Source organism: Lathamus discolor, chromosome 9 (assembly GCF_037157495.1).
Source record: "Lathamus discolor isolate bLatDis1 chromosome 9, bLatDis1.hap1, whole genome shotgun sequence".
Lineage (NCBI taxonomy): Eukaryota > Metazoa > Chordata > Aves > Psittaciformes > Psittacidae > Lathamus > Lathamus discolor.
Genome location: NC_088892.1, coordinates 19,336,541 through 19,359,871, shown reverse-complemented (window position 1 = coordinate 19,359,871; position 23,331 = coordinate 19,336,541). Strand labels below are relative to the sequence as shown.

Below are 23,331 nucleotides of genomic sequence, written 5' to 3'. Positions count from 1 at the left end.
AAACTGCCAAGCAAACTGAATGACCTAGCATTTTGATAAAAATCAATTGTTTCCATTTTACAGAAAATTTAATAGTAGCAGTAACATTTAAGTGAACCGAACAGCATTTTATTTCTTACCAATGCACAAAACATTCATCCCACTTAGGATACCCCAGCAAGCTGGGGCACAGACAGCAATAACCATACTGTATTTTAACTCCAATCTGCTGGTGGAAAGATTTCCACAGAAATCACTGGAGCAGCTATTGCAGAGCAGAGGTTATGCGAGCACAGCTGTTCAGAAGTATCCTGACACCTTGCTGGGGGGGGACATGACCCAACCCCTCAGGCTTTCTTTTAAATCTGTCCACAGTTGTTTCTGAGGTGATAGGAAAAAAGAGCAATTGCAATAGGCATTCGAATAATTCACAAAAGGAAGAGTGAAGAGAAACAGCAGTATGTTAAAACATCAGAAAGGTTTCTGGAGTTGTAACATGATGCTAGCCTAGTACAAATTAATCACAGATTTTTGTTCCTCAAGACAAAAATAGAATTGAACTCAATTGTGGAACACAGTGTCACATAGTTCTATTACCTGGGTTCGTAGCTGTTTTATTTCTGTTTCAAGTTCTTTGATTTTCTCTTCTCGTTTCTGAAGCTCTGCTTGTGCCTCTTGTCGAGCTGTGAACTCTTCATCAAACTGCAATGATTAACCAATACAGAAATGTTTGTCCATTGACTTCCATACTAGGTACTCTATTTTCAGGATTTCTTGGAACAATATCACAAGTAGAGCAAGAGATGCACTTTTAACTTAAAAATAATAAAAAAAAAAAACAAACAACCCAACAACTACTTTTCTAGCATGTGCTCTTTTAGTAGCACATGATTTTTTTCCATCACTAAGTCACCTCCACAGAACCAGTCAGATCCTAGTACTTAGTACAGCTGCAGGTTCAACAGGGTTTTTTTCTTAATAAAACACAGCAGACTTACCAAACTAAACTTTAGTATACAGCTCCTGCAGCGAGCTTAAATCTGAAGACATGAGTGCAGCCTCAGGAACATCATCCACAAAATAACAAGAAAGAAGGTAGCCAAATAAGATACTGATCCCCTTAGTGTTTATGTCCCCATACAAAGCCCAAGTCCAGTTTACATGACTGAGAGACATTTGCTGTATATTCTCATCCTACTGCTGTTTGCTAGACTCAAGAGATCATTATAATCTTTAAAAGCTTCTAGTAGTCATTCTTCCACAGGACACAACACGTTATCACCAGAAGGAACACGTGTTGACTGCCTGTAGGAAAGTACATTACAATAAATAATGCTGCCAGGGAAACATCACAACCGTTTGTTTTTTGTAAAACTCAGACACAATAGCTCCTATTAAAAATGCATCCGCATTGAACGTTCCAGAACAAGTACTGCCTTTTGGCCTGCAGAAGGCTTCTTTGACCAGACCAGGAAAAAACGCTATATTGTGAAGGCTTTTAATACACAACAACATGGTATACGAACTTCAGCACTACTGCAGCTCATGCAGTACATTCAGCATTTCATAACCTTAGGCATGATGTAATGTGCCAAGATGAACAAATTAGCCATTAACAATCTAGGAAACAGAAATTTAAGTAACTTGAAAATACATGTTGTATGAAGATAGTTTCAGCACAAACACCAATGGTGATAAAGCAGGAAGATAAGCATCAATTTCTTTACAAATATCCCCAAAATTTTATAACAAGAAACATACTGATCTGCAATTCTTCCTACAGAAATCATTTTAAGTGTCTAACCTTTTATTCATTACTAGATCAATATTTTAATGTTAGCATCTCTGTGCCTAAAGAGTCGATGCTTTTTTAAATACTGAATTACACTGCTTCTCAATAAGTTTCTTCAGGTTCTTAATCAAAGGTATATGGAAACATGTGAACATTCCCCTCCAACCACTCTTTTTTTTTTTTTTTTTAAAGCATATACCTGCACTTTAGGTGTTTAATTATGACTGTGTATTTCAGGACAAAACAGCTACAAGTGGAATTTTGCCCATCACTTATCTACAGCAGAGGAATACAGCTGAAGATATGTACAGCTAATACACCTCATCTGCTGTGTAACTCAGAGCCAATCGATTCTGAGCCTTGTACACACACAGAGAAAAACCCAAAACCCACAGAGCTATTACATGTGAAAGAACATCCTGCCTGTGAGATACACTACTTCACCGTTTATACTAAGATTCCACTGTGAAACAAGCCTACTGTGATCCTGTCAGGCTTCTATTCCATACCATAAAAAGAATGATGATTAGGACTTACTTTTCTGGAAAATTCTGCTGCTTTCTTTTCACTCTCTTCTACTTTAGCTTTGTCCACACATGCATCTAGAATTGAAATAAAATACCACACAGAAATCAGGTAAAACTTATCACAGCTCTGAGGTGCCTTCCAATCATAATTACTCTATGATCCCATGACACAAAAGCAGCAGACAAAAAATACAATAACTTACTAAGTTGATCTGACCGAGCATTTTCTTATTTCACTAAAATTATTCCATAGGCAAGGAGAATTTGATCTAACGGTGAAGCACAGATTTATCACTCAGCAATGGTACAAAGCACTTCTATTGAATTCTTATGCAGTGTAAACCTCTAAACATTTTATGAGTCAGGTAAACACAAGTAGATTATGTATTATAGTAGCAACTGGCATGGAGAAACAAACCAGTTGTCCCTAACTTAGTATTTATTTAAATTAGAGCTGAAATTGACAGAATTTAAGAACAAGTAGGTTTGGGTTATTAAAACTAGCATACTCAGACAGAAGTCAAGACACACTTGGAAAAGCAAACTTCCTCAGTGTCATTTTATTAACAGTTGCAGCATTTGATCTGGCCTGCTCTGCAAGTACACCTGTAGTTTACCTGCTTACTTGCAGAAAACTAAATACATTCAGAGTCAGTTGAAGTCTAGACAGAAGAAAACAAAGTAAAACTACATGCTTCAGTAAAACAGTGTAAAATTGCTTATAGTATACCAACCAATAAGATGAGTAAAATCCACATCCATTCTTCCTCTGCATTTAAAATCAGGGTCCATGCCACTGCAGTGCAATACTATCTGCGATACACATTCTTCTATGATCTTGTAATACTGAGGTCTAACACAGAAAAACATTTTATAAGATAAGAACAACACATATAATCATTTATGCAATATGGGGGGATGCAACTTTAAATACTAATGTATTAAGTATACAATTGCCAGTAAAAGGAACAAGTTACAAGTCTTATTTGTCCTCTGGCTAATAAAGCAGTTTCCCAGAAGATAATCTCATGTTCAGGACTACACAAACACTGTGCACTTCTCATCTATCCTTTGCCAAAGAACATCTCATAAAACGAATAGCCTTTTTAGTATTTTCAATATATGCTGCAAGAATTATTTAGAATTCACTGTGTTGAAAATGTGCTATCATTGGTAACTATACCAGTATTCAATTACTTAGAAAATAAATTAAGTAGTCCCTTAATCTCTACCCAACAACATCAGGAACCTCCAAGATTAGGGGATTCTGTGCTCAAAATTGTTAGTTCTTACCAGTGCAAGGTATTCTATCTGAGTTGCACATACTACTGAGCTCTCAAAGTAATAAACCCTTAAACCTGATCTTGTGAAATACCAAACCTTCAATCAGGAAAAAAAAAAAATAAATAAAAACTGAAGCTTTCTTGGGTCGTGTTTTACTTCTCAGTTAAATCCTTTTGCATACTGGTTTTTTTTTTTTATCATCCCTTTACAACAAAACAATTACTTCTTAAAACAAGAACCTTCCTAGGAAGTTGGAGAAGGACTTTTTACAAGGATATGAAGCAATAGGACAAGACGTAATAGCTTTAAACTAGAAAAGGGGAGGATTAGATTAAATATCAGGAAGATACTCTTCACCGTGAGGGTGGTGAGAGGCTCCAGCACAGGTCACCCAGAGAAGCTGTGGGTGCCCCATCCCTGGCAGTGTTCAAAGCCAGGTTGGACAGAGGGACTTGGAGCAAGCTGCTCTAGTGGAAGGTGTCCCTGCCCATGGCAGGGGGGTGGAGCTGGATGAGCTTTAAGATCCCTTCAATCCAAACCAGTCTCTGATCCTATGACTTTGTAGGTGAAGAGGTTCTGGGATGAGGGTATTATAATAAGCTTCAAGTCTTTGAAATAAGCATTACTGCATTTAACAAGGTCTTTTCAATATTAATATTGAGTGGAAAGACAAGAAACACATCAGCTTCCAAGCAACTATTCAAGCATGAGCTACTCAGTTTACCAGTGTCTTGATCCAATTCCTTGACCTACTCCCCTCCAAAAAAATCGAACCTGGCACTTACCGGACATAGTAATCACTCCTGATGAGAAGGAAATGTTGGAGAATTGACAAGAAGTAATTTTCAGAAGAAGTATCTTTCAACATATTATACAGTAGATGAAATACTTCATTCACATCAGTGCAAACATTATTAAGGAAATACAACTCAAAAAAAAACAAATTAAAACAAAAAATATAGAAGAACAAAACACCCACCCCAAACCCAGTTCCCTGGATGCTGTTCATATTGTTCAAATAGAACCTTTCAACATTCCTAAATACTATCTTTATCAGTATTTATCCTTTTCCCACTAAGACTATCCACAGAAACTCTGCCCTCTGGTTTAACAATTAAGACATTTCATTGCTGCTCAGAAAACACTGTACTACATACTTCCTATCAGAGAATCCTGTAAACATATTTTACACAAAGCTCTCATTTTCATTCTGAAGTAAGCCAGGCTGCTGGCAAACACACACTAGTCAATTCTTTTCATTTCTTAAAGAAGAAAATTACCTGTAATAACCTGTTTTGTAATGCAACAACCTTACCTCTTAGTGATTTTGTCTTCCTCTCAGAGATTGCATCCACCTTCTCTTGGTTTCTTATGTACCAGCTGCTGATCTACTACTCTTAAAAACTCAAAGCAACCACTCTAAACTTTGGTAACTTGAAATTTACTGCTTCCCCACAAAGAGAGCTTAAGGGATTCAGAACCTACTACAAATTCAGTGTATCTTAAGTGCTTCAGAACCTAGAAGAAATTTTGTATCAACTTAGTTCTCTCATTTTTCCCTAAAACTTAAAAACTTCCATGGGTGTAATTTTATATATGCATGTACTACAAGACAGAGTTTAGCTTAGTAAAATTATTTACAAAACAGTAATTCAATTTCCAATGACTTGCATTTGACATGCAAATTTAACCACTGATTTTCTAAATACATTTTTAACAAGAAAAAAGTGAAAAGAAATATGCTTGAGAAAGTTCCTGGTAAGACACACAACTGTGACAAACTACACATCGAATATTCTAACCCTGTCTAAGTCCGATGTTTAGCAAAGTTATTAAACAATGCAACAAGTTATAGCACCATTTCTATAAAGGATATTCCATTTCAGCTCTGATATCATTGAGACGATGTGACAGTTCAATTAAGTCTTCTTCTTTGTTCTCATCAAACACTTTGAGTTGAATATCAAGTTCTTCATTATCCTTATCTTTCAAGCCCTATTTTTCAAAGCATAGGGTATCTTAAATTTCCCTCTTTTTTTTTTTTTTTTTTTTTTTTTAGCAAAAACTCCCCCCTTCAAAGATCGTATCATAACAACTGGTCAGATATTAACCTTTGGAAAATGAGTAAGCTGTAACCGAGTGAGGTTTTTTATATTAATTGCTCAGCTGAGAAAATGAAAGCAAAATATCAATGAATATCAGGTATGGGCTGCAAAACAAACATGGAACTTCCTGACTGAGTTCTCTTGCTGGGATATAGTCAGCAGTTTATGTTTGGTAATGTGAGAGCTTCTTAAAAAAAAAGGCATAAGGATATTTCCAAACATTAAATTGATCTCAAGAAGATCAAAGTAGCATAAAGAAGTTAAGCTTATAATTTCTGTCATTAAATTAATCTCGATCATGGCATAATAGCATCCACAGTACACTGAGAAACACATGAGAAGTAAAAATACAGGCAAAATGAGTATTTGGAACAGAGAAAACATTTTTTTTCTCGGAAGAAATACAAGCAATTTCTCTAATACACTTAAGAATCCAGTTTAGCTTTCTACTAGGCAAAACACAAAAAAGGAAACTAGTTCAAAAGCAGTTTGTGTGAATGAACTCCATTATTTAAATGATAATTGGCCTGAAACTGGCCTAACTGCTCTGTACAAACTGAATGACAACCATGTATATGTTCCCCAAAAAAGTAGAAGTCCTAAATGTAATGTTTAAAAACCAGAGAAGGTTACAGTCAATTTGGGCAGATTAAGACAGAGAAAGATGGATCCTCCTCCCGATTGTTTTTTGTTCAAGAAACTTCCATTTATAAATTTCTTGACAATTTACCCCTAAGCACAGATATAAACATGAAGTCTCCTTAAGATGCTTTATCATTAAGACAGTTGCTTTCTAGCAAAAAAAAATCCTCCCCTACTCTGTATATTCAGTCCATGCAGAATTAATGATCTGAATTCAGTGTGTATGTTGTAATTAATACCCTACAAATAAATAGCATGATAGTATTGACTATTATAGCTTACATAAAATAAGTAGGACTAGGAACAGAATTTCAACACAGTATCTGGTCAGCATTTTTAGTACAGATTTTTTCACTCAACATTAGTTGCTTTAAAACTCATACATCTGCATGTCAGTACACTCTACAAAGTTTCCTATCACAATATATTAGAATGCAGTTTATTTGCCACCTAACCCACCGCAATTCTTCAAGATTTTAAGCATTTACAGAGTGTGTAAACGAATTTTCAGGAGATAAAAAAACCCCTAAGAGTTCTTCAGACTTCCAGATGTTTTACAGCAACTCAAGACAGTAGATCACATTAATGCATCTACATGATATAAAACCTAAGTACATACTCCAAGAAAAATTAGCATACACACATCAGAAACAGTTTCAAAGCTGCATGTGCTAAAACCAAAGGTTTTTATTCCTGACAAATGTTGATGATTCACAACTTCATATCTTAAGAGTTATAGCAGTATAAATACTGTTTCAGACAAACATAAGCAAGTACTCTCTTAATTTCTCTCATCTTTTGTGAGGAACTGCCAAGTAGCTTAATCATACATATTCTTGATGTTAGCATCTGAATGATTTCTTGCTTAAGAGCTATAAATCTACCCCTGAGTCACAAATACTTATACACAACTGCCCATAAGGGCACAGTTCTTTGCAGCTGCATGAAAACATGCAGTCCCAAAGAGAATGAAGGAGTCTATTTGACTTTTTCCTTAAAACTCCAAATGCAGTTTCGGAAGGCAGATTAAAGAAAAACAGATTTCACAGAAAACAACAGGAATGGCATATACAAGGAACGTTAATCCAACATCGGTTCCACAGCCAGACTCACATTCAGTGCATGTGCTTTGAGCTCATGACACAAAATTTGGCTAACCTAATTTAATTTCTGATATATTGACTTGTTTCAACTATTATTCTAGTTCACATAGCTCATAAGAGCCTAAATTTGCAACTATGCAGAATGAAAGTGGATTTGGATTGACAGTTCATTCCAGGTCTGACCTTTTCCACCCCCAGTCTTTCACATCTGCTATTCTCAGTAAAATGATTTGGTTATCTTCAGCATTCAACAACAATTCATTGTGATCAATTCCTATAAACAAATTACTTACAGGCAGTATTTTCTTCAGGCCACAACGTAAAAACTCATTTCTCAAGTGTATCCTGAAATCAAGATCTTCTGGAGATGTAACAAGGGCATTGATGAGCTGCATACATGCTACCTGTCATTGAAAAGAGAGGCAAAAACTTTCAGGATGTATAATATGAGAATAAATACTGGCTTTGACTATTTCAGCTATGCAACACAACTTAATCAACATCAAATACTGCTCTGTTTTCATATTAAGCCCTTCTGCTATGTCAAAACTGTATCACATAAAGGATCATACTTCAGTTACTCCCACACTACAGGTCCACACTGCAACTCCTTGTCTTTCTCCTTAGTTTTCACCAATTGGAAAACTACCTGGTTTTACAGTAACCCAAGAACTAAAAGCACCCCAAAAGCACCCATACACAAAATAATTCCCTGCATCACATGTGTTTTCTACTCCTGCACAGTACTTGTACGAAATGCCTGGAGTATCTGGCTAATGCTTTAATTGAACAGCTGGGCACTTAAATTGATTTGCTTTAAAACAGGTAGACAATAGCTTAATGACAAAAGCGCTGATCCAAGGTAGAAGACTAAAATGGATCTCCAGGGAAATACCAAGTTTGGAAAAAGAAGTTAAGTGCAAATAGAAGTAGAGTAAAAAATATATAAATTATAAAAATCAGTAGCTTCGGAGAAAAAAAGTCAAATACAATGCCCCCTTCCTGGTTTAATTATGTTCACTATTTAGTTTTAATGGAACACCTTATGGAGTCCAAGATTTCTATTAAAAATACCCTTGCAAAGGCACTCCCTTTATATAGCTTCATCTACAGATAATGTAGTATCATCATGCTCGCTTGAATGATTCTTGTTATTTTACTACTATGACATGACTTAACAAGCCAAAGTACATGTCCAATCTGAAATTAATAGAGAGAAGAGGTGCCATCTGCTATGATTGCTTTTGCCAGAAGAGACTCTGGCTTAATGGCTTGTGCTAATATATTATGAGTAAAGAACGATTTTGTCAGAAGCAAGTTAATGAGTCTTGCAATTGTACCTTTACTGACGTGTAAGTGAGGTTTGGGGAGACAGGAATGCTGTGTAGTTGTGCTTATTTGTTGTAAACCAACAAGGTCAACAAGAAGGAGACAACTTCAAAATCAACTCTTTTGGGATAACATTATTAATTTTATAATGTCATTTATAGAAACCTCTTGAATAGCATCAACCCATGAGCTCTGAAACAAGAGCTGTGGTAAGCATGAGCTGACACAGATTTCATAATGATTTCATAATGGAAAAAGGCATCCCTCCCATGCAGGCATACCTGTCCTGCTTGCTTTCTGCTTTTCCACATCTTTCACCCATGGTAGCTAAAATTTACTATTAGGCATTGCTAAAATTTGTATAAATGCTGTATTATGAGAAGGACATAAACAAAGTGACCCTTTAGTAGGGTATTCAGTCACTTAGTCTATGCAAACATTAGCAGTTAGCAAAAAGGGCAGCTGAAGGTTGCATTCTAATAGCAATCAAACCTCTGTGGCTATTCGGGTGAAAACAGAGAACAAAAAAAACTCCCTACTGGCACAAAAGTAGCAAGGAACATGTCACACAGGACATGACTCAGTAAAGAAGACTATGTATTATTTTATTTTATAAAAATAATATTTAAATCTCCCTAGATTATACTTAAAAAGATGCACCAGCAGCTGATGGAGGGTAGATATCAAACACACCTCAAAGAAATACACAGTTCTTGTTGACAGAAGTAGCAATGACATCCTGCTGCATACTACTGATCTCCAAAGGGACCCTGTCAAAAATAGACATACCCCATCCACATCTGTCATATATATCTGACTATTTAAGAGGCTGCATACAGTGCTGCCTGAAGTCCCAGCAGTAGTAACAGAACCGCACGTATATCTTATAGATGTCTTAGAAATTGGTAAGATCTGCATGCCAATTCTAAGGAAACAGTGTCTGAATTTATAACAAAAGGACTCAAAATGACAGGTTAACCTGAAAACTAAATCTACAGTACCCACAGGGCAACTGCACTGGTTCCCTAACTAATTCTTTTTAATACATGATTTGTATGAAAACTAAGCACTCCCTGCCCAAAGACAGTATCAAGCTATGCATTTATCTTCAGTTTACTATAAAGCCAGTATATTGAAGGTGTAAGCTATGAAAAAATATACTTGACACTGATCAGGTTTGACTGTGGCTTATTTCTATTTAATCTAAGAGGATGACTGTGTTAAGAGGATGGATATGTTAGATGACATTGAGCCTTAAATATCTAAAGCTAGCAATTTTACTCCCACTCAATTTACTTCTCATATTACTAAATGATTGTGTTATCACTGATCTTGTGTCATTAATTCTTTTAAAAAAGTTCAATCATTCAATTAAGCAAAGATAGGCTGGGATGTAAGTTGTCATTAGCAGGAAGAATGTTATCAAAATCCTTCATAGACAAATCAAACTTACGACTGAAGTTCTTAGAAAATTTCAGTAAAAAATAAACCTTTCAAAATACTGAACTATTTTAACAAGATCAATTCTTACCTATTTCTTCATTTAGTAATATTACAAAAGGGTGAACTACACTGGCAATATGTTTCTGCCACAGGTAGTTCAAACAGTAAGATACTAGAAGTATGTGCTTAGTTGAGGCATTTCAGTTACTCACTTCAACAGCACAACAGAAACTTGTTCTGTCCTTTTACAAATACATTACTTTGATGAAATCAGTTCAAAGCTGTAAGTACAGGAGGTTTTGCTTCCTTTGGGTGAGGCAAGACTGGGGGAAAGGGGTGTTTAAACAAGCAGTGTAACTTAGGAGTACTTTTTCATTCTTCTTCCCTAAATAGAATCATAGAATCATAGAATCATAGAATCATAGAATGGTTAGGGTTGGAAAGGACCTCAAGATCATCTAGTTCCAACCCCCCTGCCATGGACAGGGACACCTCTCACTAAACCATCCAACACAAGGCTTCATCCAACTCGGCCTTGAACACCGCCACGGATGGAGCATTCACAACCTCCCTGGGCAACCCATTACAGTGTCTCACCACCCTAACAGGAAAGAATTTCCTCCTTAGATCCTATCTAAACTTCCCCTGTTTAAGTTTTAACCCATTACCCCTTGTCCTGTCACTACAGTCCCTGACAAAGAGTCCCTCCCCAGCATCCCTATAGGCCCCCTTCAGGTACTGGAAGGCTGCTCTGAGGTCTCCATGCAGCCTTCTCTTCTCCAGGCTGAACAGCCCCAACTTCCTCAGCCTGTCTTCATATGGGAGGTGCTCCAGTCCCCTGATCATCCTCGTGGCCCTCCTCTGGACTTGTTCCAGCAGTTCCATGTCCTTTTTATGTTGAGGACACCAGAACTGCACACAATGCTGCAGGTGAGGTCTCACGAGAGCAGAGTAGAGGGGCAGGATCACCTCCTTCGACCTGTTGGTCACACTCCTTTTGATGCAGCCCAGGATACGGTTGGCTTTCTGGGCTGCGAGCGCACACTGCAGCCGGCTCATGTTCATTTTCTCATTGACCAGCTCCCCCAAGTCCTTCTCTGCAGGGCTGCTCTGAATCTCTTCTTTGCCCAGTCTGTAGCTGTGCCTGGGATTGCTCCGACCCAGGTGTAGGACCTTGCACTTGTAGTGGTTGAACTTCATACGGTTGGCATCAGCCCACCTCACAAGCGCGTCAAGGTCCCTCTGGATGGCATCCCTTCCCTCCAGCGGATCAACCGGACCACACAGCTTGGTGTCATCGGCAAACTTGCTGAGGGCGCACTCAATCCCACTGTCCATGTCAGCGACGAAGATGTTAAACAAGACCGGTCCCAACACCGATCCCTGAGGGACACCACTCGTTACTGGTCTCCAGCCAGACATCGAGCCATTGACCACAACTCTTTGTGTGCGGCTGTCCAGCCAGTTCTTTATCCACCGAGTGGTCCATCCATCAAATTGATATCTCTCCAATTTAGAGAGATGGATGTCGTGTGGGACAGTGTCAAACGCTTTGCACAAGTCCAGGTAGATGACGTCAACTGCTTTACCCTTATCCATCAATTCTGTAGCCCCATCATAGAAGGCCACCAAATCCAAAAGATACAGAGGGAGCACTGCCTCCAACTCCTTAAACTCTAACTTCCTCAGGGCTCCAGTACCAATAACTAAAACATTTCAGAAGACAGACTGAGATCTGGATTTTCACTGGTCCATTTAAACACACAAAACTCCTGGTCAGGAAGGTTAAGCAGTGACAACAAAATATTTTCAGAGATTTATCACATGAGCATTAAATCTGGCATCCAAGAAAAGGAATACTACTGATTACTCTTTTATTAAGGTCGAGACTTTGTAATCCCGATTTGGGGACAAGAAAGTGAGGTTTCTCAGTTTCATGCTGTTAACAATTAGAATATCTAGTATCAGCAGCACATTTATACCAGTTTTCTTTCTTTTACTGAACACTGGAGTAACAACATTAAAAGACTTTGATGGTAAATAATTTAAGTATCATTAAGTAATACAGTCTTCTAGTATTTTAGATTATTTTAGAAGCATTAGCAAGCATAAAAAAAGTAAACCCACCTGCAGCTGTAAGAACTCATGGTTTTCCAGTCCTTCAACAATCTGAGAAAAACGTTCCCTGTTGTGCCTTTCAGCAGCAGTTGTTATAGCACCTAAAAGCTTGTCCAGACTAAGAGAAAGATAAACTGTCAGAAAGCATACCAGGGCCAGCTTTCTCATTTTAAAGATACTTAACTCACTATTTAAACAACTGAAGACTTAAATGCATTCAGATTGTATGCCACTGCATTAATCTACATCTATCTGTATGAAGCTGAAAACAAACCAAGAGCTAAGTGTTAAAAATATCTACAAGATTCACGTTGAATCAAAGAAAAGGTGAATAAATGTCTACGTTATCGTGAAATTGTGCTAAAAAACAATCAGGGAGGGGAAAAAAATTACTACCTTAGGATGACTGTGCACTAAGTGCTAGCTGACATATTTAACATCTGGGAATTCTAATACATTGTCTTTTGAGACCCCAGACTGGTTTTATCTATTTATTGCCTAGAAGACATAGTTTGCTGGTTTTAACCTTCAGTACACTACAACACTCAATAATTCTAAGCAAATGTATGCCAACTGATCTTTGTTTTAAAAAGCTCATGGACATGTACTACATAAATCCATGTGAAACTTCAGGTATAAATGTAAGCTTTTTGCCCTTGTCAAATTTGTTATGCCTGGGTAAACAGGTGACATTTTAATTAAATCCATACATTTATTTCTCTATAATTATCTTCTAAACTACTGAAAAACCTTAACATGTGGCGTCAAATCAGTAATTTTCAACCAGAATTGTAAGTTCATCTCCCCTCCCCAGGGGAGATGTTCCAATCCCAAGCCTCCCCACAACAGTAAGATCCGTAGCACCCCATGCTAACACACATTGTTCTCAAGTGGCTTTAAATCTGACAGCTCCCCTTGTTGCAAGTGAAGGTTCACAATTCCTCATCACACTCAGAGATGTATGAAATAACTTTTTTTGTCAGCAGCCATATATGAACAGTTATGGCTCATTAAGTCTTCCCTCCTCCGTAGTGAACAATTGCAGTCCTTTCAGACTTTCCACTTCAGCCACACTTTGTACCTCTCTGCTCATTTGCTTTTATTTGATACTGGTTTAATGAATCAGAACAGGGAAAAGTCTCTTTTCATTTAAACTACACTAAGAAAAGACTTGACAGGTTACATTTGTTTCACTGACAAGTTTTTTTTTACCTGTGTCCAAACTGACAACTCATGAGCTTTCCAAAGGGAAAAAAACAAGGGGTGGGGATGGTGGGATGGTGATGTGTTTCAGCAGCTTACTTACATGTTTTCCTCTCCAACAATGCAGAGAGCAGAAAGTATTTTCACTGTTTCAGTCATCATGTGTGGTTGCTTTGGATCAATTGCTCTTGATAACAGTAAGAGACTTCTTTCATCTCCTAGAATCCTTTGCAATCCGTACTTAAATAAACAAAAAGCTTACAGTGAAAAGACTATATTTGCATTCAATACTCAAAATCATCTTTGTGCTGCAGATCCTTAGGAATCCTCATGCATACAACCCCATATGAAGATGGGCAACATTTTACTAAAACCTCCTGGCCATTACCACTTAGGGACACAAGCTAGTTTTACCCATGTTATATTTGAGGCCTTCTCCTATGAAAGAGAGTGAGTTAGCTACTAATGAAGTTAGCTTATCTTTCAAATTCAGGTATCCACTAGAACACGAATCAGCTTTTGTTTTCTATCTATAACTGAAATGCCTCAAGAGTATGAAGAATGACTTCATCTTTTTTCCTGTAACTGTAACAGCTCCTTGCAAGTCAAAATAGTATTTTGTACATGATGACCAATAGAGGTAGAAATTCTTTTTTGAAAAAACTATCTTCTACTATTTATTGTATTTTCTATCTCACTTTCTGTATAGATAAATCAAAAAACCTTACACATTACATTTCTGTAAATCCTAGCATTATTTTTCATTTTAATTAAGTACAGGATAGTTGGTAAATCAGCTACGTAACTGTTAGAAGTTACACTGTAAGTGTAGGGAAAGCAGGGGGGGAGTACGGGACCATTAGGTTTACATGTCCCACTTCAGCAGAGGGACTGCTTTGCCAGATTTTACTCAACTGAGTTAACAGCAGTTCAAGTAACTGTTACCCAGGGTTGTATTTACTAGAAGGAGGAAAGGATAAAACATTGTAACAACAATGTAGATGTTGCTATGAATAAAGCAAAATAACAAGTTTAACACATCAGCTTCTAGAAACAGTACTTACACTGTTAACTAGGAACCCAGGTTTGAAACAAGTTACATACAACTTAAACTAGCCAAGTTTTACCCTTTACCCTACCAATTGTGAAATTGTAACTATAAAGATATTATATCATATGCAATTTAAAATCAGATGAAGAGTACATTATATAAACAATCATGTACTGACATGTATTTTTAGAAACAATTATTTTCCTTTTCCATTTCACAAGCAATCAATTTCCAAATTCACTTACCTTAAATCCATACCATCATCCTCTGGCACATATTTTACTTCCAAAAAATCAGTCATATTTAACAAAAGTAAGATAAAAATGCATACTGAGAAAAGTTTATGAACAAGATTCTCAATAAAAAGTTTAAGACCTGTGCTTCCAAACAGTCACCTGACACTGGATACAAAAGCTTTCCTTCCTTTTCTGAGATCCAACATGCTACATAGATCTTCAAGCCAACAAAACCCAGTCATACTAGAAGCATTTGATATTAAAATATTTCTTACTTTATTGTTCATAAATGCTTTGAGGCACTGGATAAGTTTGTGTTGATTCTTCTTATCAATACTTTCTTGCCTTGAAAGAGAGAAACAAAATAATGTAAGCGCAATCTTCACAAGTTCCCCCCACCCCTACCTTCAAATGATCCCAATGCTTACTGTTTCTTGTCCAGAAGCTTTTCCAATACGTCCAACAGAAGCCCAAGGCCTTCATGTCCAAAGTTATTAACCCAGCTGGAAAAAGGAAAAAATGTGCTTTTAATTATTTCTTAAGCAAAGGTACAACTTGCCGAGTTATGTCTCCAGTACTGCTCGTACATGTCTCCATACATGCTGCTTTAAAGTCCCACTTCCTGGGAAGACCTGACCACTCATTAAACAACTACAAGTTGGTACAAACCACTGTGAAAGGTGAGAAGATACTGTAGCCAGTCACAAACTTTTCACTTAACCTTTTGCAGTGTGCTGAGAACTACTTTTCTGTGCCAACAAGAACTACTATAATTGCTCTGGTTTCAAAAATACACCCCACAAGTCTTCACTGCTTAGCAAAACCAGCATGATGACAACTGCAGCAGAAATCATTACTTACCTGACTGGATTGCTAGTCAGAGACACTCTCAAAGACTCTAGACAATTAAGAAGCTTTTCCTCTGAAATTCCAGATCGCAACTCATGAATATATTCCTGCGAGGACAGGGTGCATTCATGCTTGCTGTTTTTCAGTCCACCCTATCACAGAAGACAGAATGCTGCTTAATGTTCTATTGATCAGAGCGGTGTGCAGATGATATGTACAGCCAATATTTCCACATGAATTTTAAAACCACTGCTTCCCCGTATAACTATTAGGACACCTAACTTGACCTTGACATGTTGTGTTTAATAGTTTAGGTTTTGCATTACAAAGGTAAATATTTTTCTGGAATCTTCTTCATTTCTTAAGCAGCATGTACTACATCTTAGATATAAAAACTTCATTCCATCATTCAGTTGTACTGACACATTTAACTGCTGCTCATTCATTTAACTTCTACTTCACACCACCATATTAGAAACCATAAACAGAGATACACAAACCCCTCACACTTGTTATTAATCTTTTCTGATCATTCCCACTGTACTTGTCTTCCATTTCAAAAAAGCTGTGCACTATCACTATGGATATATCCTGGCTCTAAAACTAATTATCCTTTCTCAAAAAGAAAGGAACAAGATAAGCTGCTGAAAATTGCTTTGAAAATGAGCTGCTATCCACCTACTGTTAAATCAGTGCTTTTAAAATCATGCAACTGTATGACTTTGATTTCTTGCTGTACTGTAATTCTATGTCTGACCGCTAATAAAGATCTCTGGAAGATCTTGTTTTCTACAAAAGAATCATGTAAAAGATTTGAAGAAGAGCTCGTCTCCCAGCTGAAGAGCCATTACAGAAGAATAACCACCTACAAGGTATTTGAGTATTAAAATACGCAATAATCAGTTTTTAGAGCTGTAGCATTCAGAACCATGAACAATATACAAAACATTTTACCAAAGGGTGCAACTAATCTTTTGGGCAGCTCTGACAAGTTGCAGACAAGTAGGTTTATCTCAAAGAGTGCTTATGATTAATATGCAGGTCCTAAAGCTCCTTAGCTCTAAATAGTCTGCTGAAGAGAACCTGATAAAGATGTCATGGGTGTAAAGGCAAAATAAAAAGCCCCTGACCCAGAACAGGATTTATATGTATTTGGTTTTAATTGTATCAAACTTCTCTGACTATCGTAATCTTCTAATTGTCTCTCCTCCCAAAAGCTACACTTTTCAGTATGTTTCAGATTTGCTCTATTCAAATTCTTACCATTCATTTCTCAAAGATGACAGTAAGCATAGCTGATAACAAAATTACTTCTCTACATTTAAGTTAATAATTTTGACCTACATATATCCCAGTATTAATGCATCTAATGGAACTAGGTAAATGTCCACAACATACTTTCAGGTTGTTTGTCCTCACCTCAGCAAAACAAAAACCTGACACAGATTGTGAATGCATTAAAACAGTGTCCTCTGGACAGTGTCAACAAATTTGAAGATGCTTCTTGCTGACATGCATAGCACCTTTAGCTGGACAACACATGCCAGTTAGACATCAAAGGACCAAGACAGACAAAGATGAGTAAATACAGTATAAAGAAACTACAGCCTGTCACTATCAACCTCCTAGACAAATAGATGCTCTTTCACCAAAAGAAAAAGAAATAAATGAGTGGAGGTTATCTTTATAAGAGAAGGAACTGACTTTAAATCGGGGAAGTATATCAGCACTTCACAGAATGGTAAGGATTGGAAAGGACCTTAAGATCATCTATCACATTAAAAATCATCATAGTTCAGATGATGATATAAAGATCAAAAGGTGAAGAATTAGAAAACAGGAACAGCTTTGTGCCATTCACTGCATTGGATGGAAACTGTAAAAGATTTTATGTGTAACTAGTACACTATCTACAGAACAGTTTTTGTCATCTCAGACAACAGCTGTTGCCCAAACCCCAAGAGTGAAAAAATAGAACATGACCACTGCTGTAGACACAGAATCCACAAAGAAATGAGATAATGGCCACTTCAATCAAATGCCATTACATGTTAAGCTAGACCCTGAAAAGCATTCTAGAATGCAAGAATTATTTGTCTTTTCAGAAAGCTTATTTCCTGGTTTGCTTCAACTGTAGAATGCTGTAAGCTCCAAAGGAGATTCCTATTCAGATGAGGCACTTAAGGTCTTTGCTACCTTTTCTTTCATACTTAAACCAAGGTGGTCTTGTTGCCTCCTCTTTTGATGCGTTCAGGACTTTAGTGAATCCCTACTCCTCTGTCTAGCCCCTAGTTTTCAGAAGACTCCCTCAAAAACAGTTCAAACAAGTTAACGGAGGACTTACCAGCAATATCTCCTAAACCAGTACAGGCATACTTCTTCGTTGTTCCTATCACTAAGCACTTTCGACTGCACAGCCATAAGGAACCATCTCCTGTTCTTCAGAGATCATCACTAAAGACGGCTCATAAATCAATTCTGTTCTCAAAACTTTTTGCCCAGGTACTCCAGTTCACACTAGAGAATTCTCAGATTAACAGGACTACTTTCTGTTATTTTCTGAAATCAACTTTTCAGTCTCAATCCACTCTTACCTCCAGTCATTATAGCTGGAATGCTACAAGCAGATGCTATTTGTTTTTATTTCCCTATTAAAAGCAACGTTGATTGGAATACTGTTTCAATTAATGCTATGCCTTGACATGGATCAGATTTTAGTATTTAAGTTTCTCATTTACTTTGAAGTAAAAGGTTTCAATAACAGATATTTGTTATGTAAAAGTATCTAATAAAGACATAGGGAAAAGCAAAGTACAAGGAACCTCAGAATTTAAGTCCCACACCAGGTACTCAGACATTCTGTTTGCTTGGTGGCAAAGACCTGAGGAGCTCAGCTGAACCAAATGGATGAGCTGTAACAGTTAAAATGCAAGATCAGAAAATCCTGTACAAACTACTCCTGTTTGAGGCACCAGACAATTCAGACCTCATCAGAACTCAGGCTAAAGCCGGGAACAGCTGAAGAAGTTAAAGTCTGTTACCTCCATGAGACAGTGTTTACTTCAGTGAGGATGTTAGCAGCCAGCATATCAAATAAAAATCTCACAATATCACAGGTGCTCACTTCTATCCAGTTCACTATACCTGTTCCATACCTTGGAAAACAAATCATTCCTTAGACAGAAACAAGTAACTGGTACCAGCATTATTATTAATGAAGTGGGAGTAATAACTCAGACTTTTCCCCTTGCCAATGACTAATTGTAAAGTTTTTGCATACTCACTATTAATCCAGTTCTATTTCTATCTCAAGCAAAGAAACCACAACATTTTAATTAGAGTATAACAACAAAGTCAGACAAATTGATTCTATGATTCTAAGTTGTTGGGGGGGGGGGGGGGAAGGATTTGCTTTTAGGAAATGAATAAAAGCATTTCTAATTATTTTTTTAATCCACATATACGCCAGTTGTTGTATATCGAACTTAGAAAAGCAGTGTCCTCTTTAAGCTATGAGAAAAAAGTCTTATCAGCTCCTGAACTAGGAATTCTAAGTCTTCACAGTTCATGCCCACTCCACCCTGTAGATATTAACTAAACACATTAATTCAAGCCATTCAAAACAAAATTAACAAAATAATCCTAATTTAGATTTAATGCCCTAAACAGCAGAAGCACAGCTGCCATTTCTGTGTCATTATCGCTATCTATAAAAGCACAGAAAGGTCACTTCGCAGGCAACGAAAATGACAAGTGAGCACGAGGGCTTGAGAGACCAAGTAAAATTCAAGTGTCTTAACTCCCCATTAATAGACAAACCTCTTCTCTGGAACTGTTACTACAAGCCAAAAGTACCAGAACCAGCAGCCCTAAATGTTTCTCTTCCCCTAAGTAAATCTGTAAATGTTCAGGAAAATAAATACATATGCCCGCAGATGCTATCAACTCCCAAAAGATGAATCCTATAAAAACATACTGAGAAGCAGCACACCAAGATGCATGCAATCCTTAAGCAATAATATGCAGAAAACATACTCTAAAAGCAGCATTTCTCGTTCTACCATTTTGCAAGTTATCTGTGCAAAAACATGCTTTTGACTCACAACTACTCTTGCTCTACATCAGACCCCAAATTAAAAGGCATGGGGAAGAAGACATATTACAGGGTTTCTCCATTACCCATTCTTCATATACCAGTTTCCTTTATAAAATATTCTCTCGCAAAGCAGCTGCTAAGGCTAATTCATGTCATAAAGAAACTACATGACAATATGAATTGTTTGAAAGTGGTTTTAGTGCACTGAAATAGAGAATTACTGACTTATCCCCTCAAAAATCAAATAGCTTTAAATACCTTTATTATGCTTACCTATTTTCTTAATCAGCATAAGAACTAGTACTGTTTATGAAACTAAAAAGTACTGGTGAATACAGACAGAAAAGTCTGTTTCAAGACTACTTTGAATGAAACAAACCCAGCAGCAATTTCTTTATGCCTACATGCTATATCCTTATATAAAAAAGTACAGCTGAGGTCATGATTAGACAGTTTTAAATCATAGGCTGCTCTTTATTATTTTTACTACAAAAATCTAAGTACTGCTACATATCATCTGTAGTAAACCTTGCAGTACCTGAAAAGCCTGGTTTGGCTGCAATCAAGAATAAAGTGCATCCGTAATTAAAAAGAACATTTTAAATGATGGTTGAAAGCTAAGATGAGTACGTAATTTTTTTCTTTTAATACATATTTAATACATAAAATATGTATGTAATTAAAACACCTTTTCTCCCCAGGAAATAAAAATTTGCAGATTTCAGCACAACGAATAAAGTCCCAAACACTTGTTAAAAACAAAAATTCGCTAAATTTCACAATGACAACATAAAGTGTAGCTGAGCACTTAATAAAAGTTATGCTGCGGTGATCCCATCTTATGCTTATTAATTGACCTTCTGAATCCTCTATATTAATCTCAGTCTCACTCCAATACATAGCTGCTGACATTTCCATAACAAACTATGAATAGTCTTGGGACATAAAAAAATTACACATCTAATATGATTAAGTAAGCCAAATACTGTAAATTTTAAGTCTCAAGTGACTGCTTCAATTAAAAGCAAGTTAGCCTGAATTACTGGCTCACAGTGAACAGATGAGTACCCACTGAGTCTCCAGAAATTGGAAATAGATGCCTGAAAACTTTGTAACATATCCCTCAAAAGTTCAATCAATGTTCTTATACTGGTAATATAAATGTGACTGAGGTAACTAATAGTTATTTTGATAAACCAAGGACTTGGCTATAGAATCATAGAATGGTTTGGGCTGGAAGGGCCCTTAAGATCATCTAGTTCCAACCCACCTGCCATGGGCAGGGACACCTCACACTAGACCATGTTGCCCAAGACTCCATCCAAGCTGGCCTTGAACACTGTCAGGGATGGAGCATTTACCACTTCTTTAGGCAACCTGTCCCACTTCCTCACCACCCCCACAGAAAAGCACTTCTTCCTTATATCTAACCTGAACTTCCCCTGTATAAGTTTGAACCCGTGCCCACTGATAATTAAATCAAAGATCAAAGTCCAAAATATTTGAGCCTAATCTCTCAAAATTTACGTGTATTCATGAGAAAAAACAAAACTATCATGTTCATACTCACCGGAACTTTACTTCCGACTATCTGCATGCAGTGGTCAGCCAAGAGAGGTTATTGTGTAAAAAAGATAATAATAATACATAAATAAACACAGCAAAGTACTTAGTAGGATGTAGCATCACACAATCTTAAAGTGTTTAATCATTAGTAGTAGTAGTTACATTCTTTTATTACTTTATCCAACTGTTTAAGAGTTACAGCTCCGCAACAGGAAAACAATAGTTCTACTGGAGGAGAAATCATTTGAAATTCTTATGTTTCGCTGCTCAATCATCAGCATTTTACACATTTAGAAACAAATAACTAAATACCTCACTTAACATCTACATCTTGAAAGATTAATAGGTATGCCAGCTTGCTAAAATTATCCCATCAGATATTTTCTATATGACACTGAGAAGAAACAAATGGCATACTGACTTCCTTGTACACAGAACAACTTCATTATTATGGAGCTTTTGATCTAGTTAGATGATGTCATCACTGAATTTAATTAAGTTTTCATCATCAAAACCATAGCCTACAGTTATAAATCTAACTTGAATTTCATGAAAGCTCATAAGGCATTTTTCTTCAACTGCTCAGTATGGATGCTTTTAATTACATGGATAATTAGGCAGTGATTTCCAGAATGACATCTCCTTTTTACCATGGAACAGCATCTCTGCATATTCATAAACAAGAAGCTGACTTTAAACAGAAGAAACTCTGCAGAAAGGCAGCACACCTCTGCCCTGTTCTATCAACTCTGCACAAATGTTCAACCCTTGCTCCTGTGAATACCAGTGCTATAGACATCTGCTGAAATGTTGTAGGTTTTCCCTCCCTTGTCAGCCCTTTGCTGCAATCTGATAGCAGCCACTTTATTGGATAACCACTTTTAACTGATAAAGGGCCTGAGATAGTAAGATTTTGCTCAGAGGTCTCAATTTGATTTTATCTGTTCAGCCTCCACCTGCTTCATACTCCACATTTACCTCTTCCATTACTCTTTTAGGAAGTCTTTCACAAGACAGAAGACACTGCAAGTCTTTCAAAATCACCTCTTCTCTCCCATTCCTGATGAGGCTTCCTCAAGAAGCACAAGATGGATGGGCATCACCAGACAACCAGACAAAGCATGAGTTGTCACCAAGTTCAATTATGAAACAGAATTCTGAGCTTTCATCATTTCCCCAGTGTAATTTCCATAGGCAACAATCTTTCTCTGAGTGAGAAAAGGAATCAGAAGCACTTCACACGAACAAATCTAGCTTTTAGCTTCCTCCCTGCTAGGAAAAGGAAAGCTTCTATTCACCCATTGAAAAACAAGGTTTCTTTCCCCCTCAGAACTCTGAAGACAGCAGGTTTTTCAGAAAAGCATGGTCAACATGCTGCAGATGGCACACAAGGCAGAGAAAAGGAAGCACCAAATTGAAAACTCATTTGGTTAAGATGACATCAGCAAGTGACTGATGTTCAAATGAGTGGACAGAGCTCAAAAGCCTAACCAAAACTAACTTCAACTGGAAGAAAAGTTGCATCAAGTGTTAAGTGTGTTTTGTGAACTCTAAGCAGAAGAAAAAGACCAAGTATTTTCAGTATAAAAAACATGAAGACAGATGAACGGTTATCTGTGACCAAAGAAAAAGGTAGAAAATTGTAAGAAAGTTCATTTTGAATGTGATCAGCATTTTCATGGAAGACAAGCCTGAAGGAGGCCTGAAGAAAAGAAAGTTTGACAATTCGTGATGCAGTAAAAACTGGTTAGGGCTCAAAATAAACAGTGAAAATGAGGGTTTGCTTTAAGACCCCAAACAACGTTATACAATTGAGCTCTGCTTTTTCTACTTTTTAGATCAGTTAAGATGATAGCTATTTAAAAGGTAAATTAGAGTAATGCACTACAGAAAGGTCATTTATATTTCTGAAAAACCTTCAATTACACCATTCAAATGCCAAGATTCAATTGCAAGAAGGACTTTCCGAAGCACACAAACTTCCATCCAAGCCCTTTTTCCATTACAG

At 37.0% G+C, this 23,331-nt stretch overlaps 1 protein-coding gene across 8 annotated transcripts in view; it reads right to left on the bottom strand.

Moving 5' to 3' along the window:
• DIAPH2 (diaphanous related formin 2) overlaps positions 1 to 23,331 on the bottom strand; it is a 234,385-nt gene that overhangs the window by 187,304 nt on the left and 23,750 nt on the right. For 7 of the 8 annotated variants that reach the window (XM_065690008.1, XM_065690010.1, XM_065690011.1 and 4 more), the window contains 12 exons: positions 21,328 to 21,348; positions 15,674 to 15,813; positions 15,241 to 15,315; positions 15,088 to 15,157; positions 13,629 to 13,765; positions 12,332 to 12,440; positions 7,726 to 7,836; positions 5,459 to 5,577; positions 4,368 to 4,484; positions 3,033 to 3,151; positions 2,309 to 2,373; positions 577 to 681 (listed from right to left, as the gene is read on the bottom strand). In XM_065690008.1, coding sequence (XP_065546080.1) covers positions 577 to 681; positions 2,309 to 2,373; positions 3,033 to 3,151; positions 4,368 to 4,484; positions 5,459 to 5,577; positions 7,726 to 7,836; positions 12,332 to 12,440; positions 13,629 to 13,765; positions 15,088 to 15,157; positions 15,241 to 15,315; positions 15,674 to 15,813; positions 21,328 to 21,348 — 1,188 coding nt within the window. The remainder of the gene's footprint in view (positions 1 to 576; positions 682 to 2,308; positions 2,374 to 3,032; positions 3,152 to 4,367; positions 4,485 to 5,458; positions 5,578 to 7,725; positions 7,837 to 12,331; positions 12,441 to 13,628; positions 13,766 to 15,087; positions 15,158 to 15,240; positions 15,316 to 15,673; positions 15,814 to 21,327; positions 21,349 to 23,331) is intronic. The other variant, XM_065690006.1, reaches the window with a different exon arrangement.